General features: G+C 46.1%; 1 protein-coding gene across 1 annotated transcript in view; it reads left to right on the top strand.

The window, feature by feature from the left end:
- Positions 1 to 24: 24 nt before the first annotated feature.
- Positions 25 to 2,580, top strand: part of LOC102291135 (myotubularin-related protein 2) — a gene marked incomplete in the record, with an annotated part of 13,467 nt that continues 10,911 nt past the window's right edge. Inside the window, 2 exon segments of the mRNA XM_042217344.1 lie at positions 25 to 584; positions 1,878 to 1,983. Of these exon segments, the coding sequence (XP_042073278.1) occupies positions 478 to 584; positions 1,878 to 1,983 (213 nt within the window).

Genomic DNA, 2,580 nt, shown 5'->3' with positions numbered 1-2,580 from the left:
AATATGTGGTTATTTATTTATTCGTGTGTTTTTTGTATTGTGTTATTATTTGATGAACATGTTTGACACCCACATCCTCTCGTGGCATTTTTCTTCGTTCCGTGTTGACTTCTTCTTCTTCTTGCGCTGATGTGGCAGTTTTGTCTAAATGGCGACGCCTGTCGGTCAGACCGTGCAACAGCATCCTTAGCACTGGTAGAAGCCGTGGCGACGTCACTGTTTGCGAACAACAATGCTGCGGGTATAGATGCGACTAAGAGGAAGTGCAAACAACCAAAGCAGAGGAAACCACTGCATGTGAGATCCGCTGATTAGTTTCTTCACACCGTTCGGAGTCCTTAAAGATCCATTACAGCCGCTGGGAGCGGACACTGGAATTACACCGAGCTTTAGTTTCATCCGCATCCCTTGTCTGTATCAGAGGAAACCATCCATCTGCGCCCCCGGTGACCCAGAAACGAAGCAGTCGTGTGACAGATGGAGAAACAGGCCGGAGGTGCCGGCGCTGGGGACGGTGCAGGGGCGAACAGAAAGCCGTGGGGCTCGCCGACTTGCGGCGCGGCAGCCGGTGATACCCTGGACAGGTAAGCAGGCTCGCTAACGAGAAAACGTGACGTCGATGCCCAGCTTGTTACTTATGCTCGTCTCGCTTTCCCACTGAACACCAGCAACATGAAATATTAGTAGTAGATCACACCTTCATCTCGGCATCGATCCACAGACCAGTGCTTGGGTCAAACTTTCCAACGTGACAAAACACTCATCACGGATGTAGTGTGTTAGCATTTCATCTCAGTGTTATTTGGAACCACAACATACAACACAGTAGCTGACAAAATAATACGGTCACGTGATTAACACAGCATATAGGAAATGCACAGGAATGAGGCGGAATATGGCCACCCAGCCGAGTTACGCATCCGTATCTGCCGCTCAGAGGAAGCGACGTGCAGCGCAGCCACCTGAGGGAGAGATGACGTGGTGACAGAAATGTTACAATGTTGCTCCTGTTAAAACAATGCCGACACTGAAACGTGGGGTTGTGTTGTGCTGGGTAGGAACCATGTTCTTTATGTAGTCTGTATGCTGATGCCTGCTTATCATCCCCCCATTATAGTACTAAAACTGGAGGAAGCGTCACACAGTCGTAACTCCTCCCCCTCAACATTCCAAGACATTCACACCACAAAGCTGCTCCAATCCAGACTGAGTTTGTCAGAGACACTGGCTTATCTTCTGCCACTGACAAGCTTCATATGATATATTGTTCTCGGCTTGATATTCAGGACTGTCCTGGACACCGACCGTATGTCTCCATCACTCAGACAACCGCTGTCAAAGCTCAGGGACAGGACGTTGTACTGTCTGTCTTACGAGTGGGAGACAAATCCATACAGCAAAGTATCATCAAATTTTGTATCCAAAAATCAACATTTTATTAAATAAATGAAAAGACTCTGTGAATACTACAAAAGTCTGACTCGGACTGACTGAAGTCACAATGCAGTTTATATCAGAGACAGATTGCATATAATTGGCAACTTCACCCCGTACAGTTGCAGGCTGGTGTCAGTCTGACACACTCAGACTCAGTCCAGCAACATTTCTGGCAGCTTTTAGTGGCAGTCTTGGTTTTCTTAGCAATCATCATTTGCAGTTGAAATAATATTAGAGTTCTGCATTAATAACATTGTTACTACACAGGGGTTCTGCTCTTTGAGCTGGGGGAACGTTCTCATCTGTAACATGTGGTCAGCTGAACATCGTCCTCACTGACAGAGGACGTTTATCTGTTTAACACATGCATCTTACAGTGATGATGTTAAACGTGAATATAGCCGAATATACGTCAGTTCACTGTTTCACTCTGTGTTCAGTCCAACAGGTTCTCACGTAGAATGGTGTAAACAGCTAATAGCAGCCACAATCTCCAGTCAGATCTCAGGATCAGTCCAACCAGACATTGGGAGCAGGGACATCAAGGTAGATAACACACAGCACACACAGACACACACACTGCTGGCAGTGATTCTCATCCGTGTGTATTCTGTAACTAATAGGCTGGGAGAAGACCAGACTTCATGGTAAGTCTCTGAGACGTCTCCATGTGAGCTGCTTTGAGTGTGGGCGCCTAGTTTTGTCTGTTAAGTCCATATGAGTGATAAAGTCTGCTGTCATTGTTTAGGGACGCTACTGAGCAAGTTATCGACTGCTTCTGTCTGTCAGCGGCCTGCTCTCTGCAACCACCGCTCTGTAGCGAGGCGCATTTTGGCTCATTCATATTGAGTTTTGTCTGTTAGACCTCAGATCAGGCAGAGGTGTAATGTTCTATGTATTGCACATTATATGCAATGTGCTTTATTAACTAGACGATGCTGCTCATATAGATCTGTTATTTAGCAGGGTTTAGCTGTATTGTTTGCAAGTGTAACGCATCACACTAGACCTGCAAAGAGAGACCAAACGGTGGCCCCTGGTTGTATAACATTAGATCTTTGCAAACGCTGACGATAAAATATGATAAAGCAGTTGTAAAAGTGTCACTCAGCACCTCACTACATCTTCTACAGCTGTTACGTT

Source organism: Haplochromis burtoni, unplaced genomic scaffold, assembly GCF_018398535.1.
Source record: "Haplochromis burtoni strain Fernald_Lab_line unplaced genomic scaffold, NCSU_Asbu1 Contig_1841, whole genome shotgun sequence".
Lineage (NCBI taxonomy): Eukaryota > Metazoa > Chordata > Actinopteri > Cichliformes > Cichlidae > Haplochromis > Haplochromis burtoni.
This window is presented reverse-complemented; position numbering and strand designations above follow the sequence as displayed.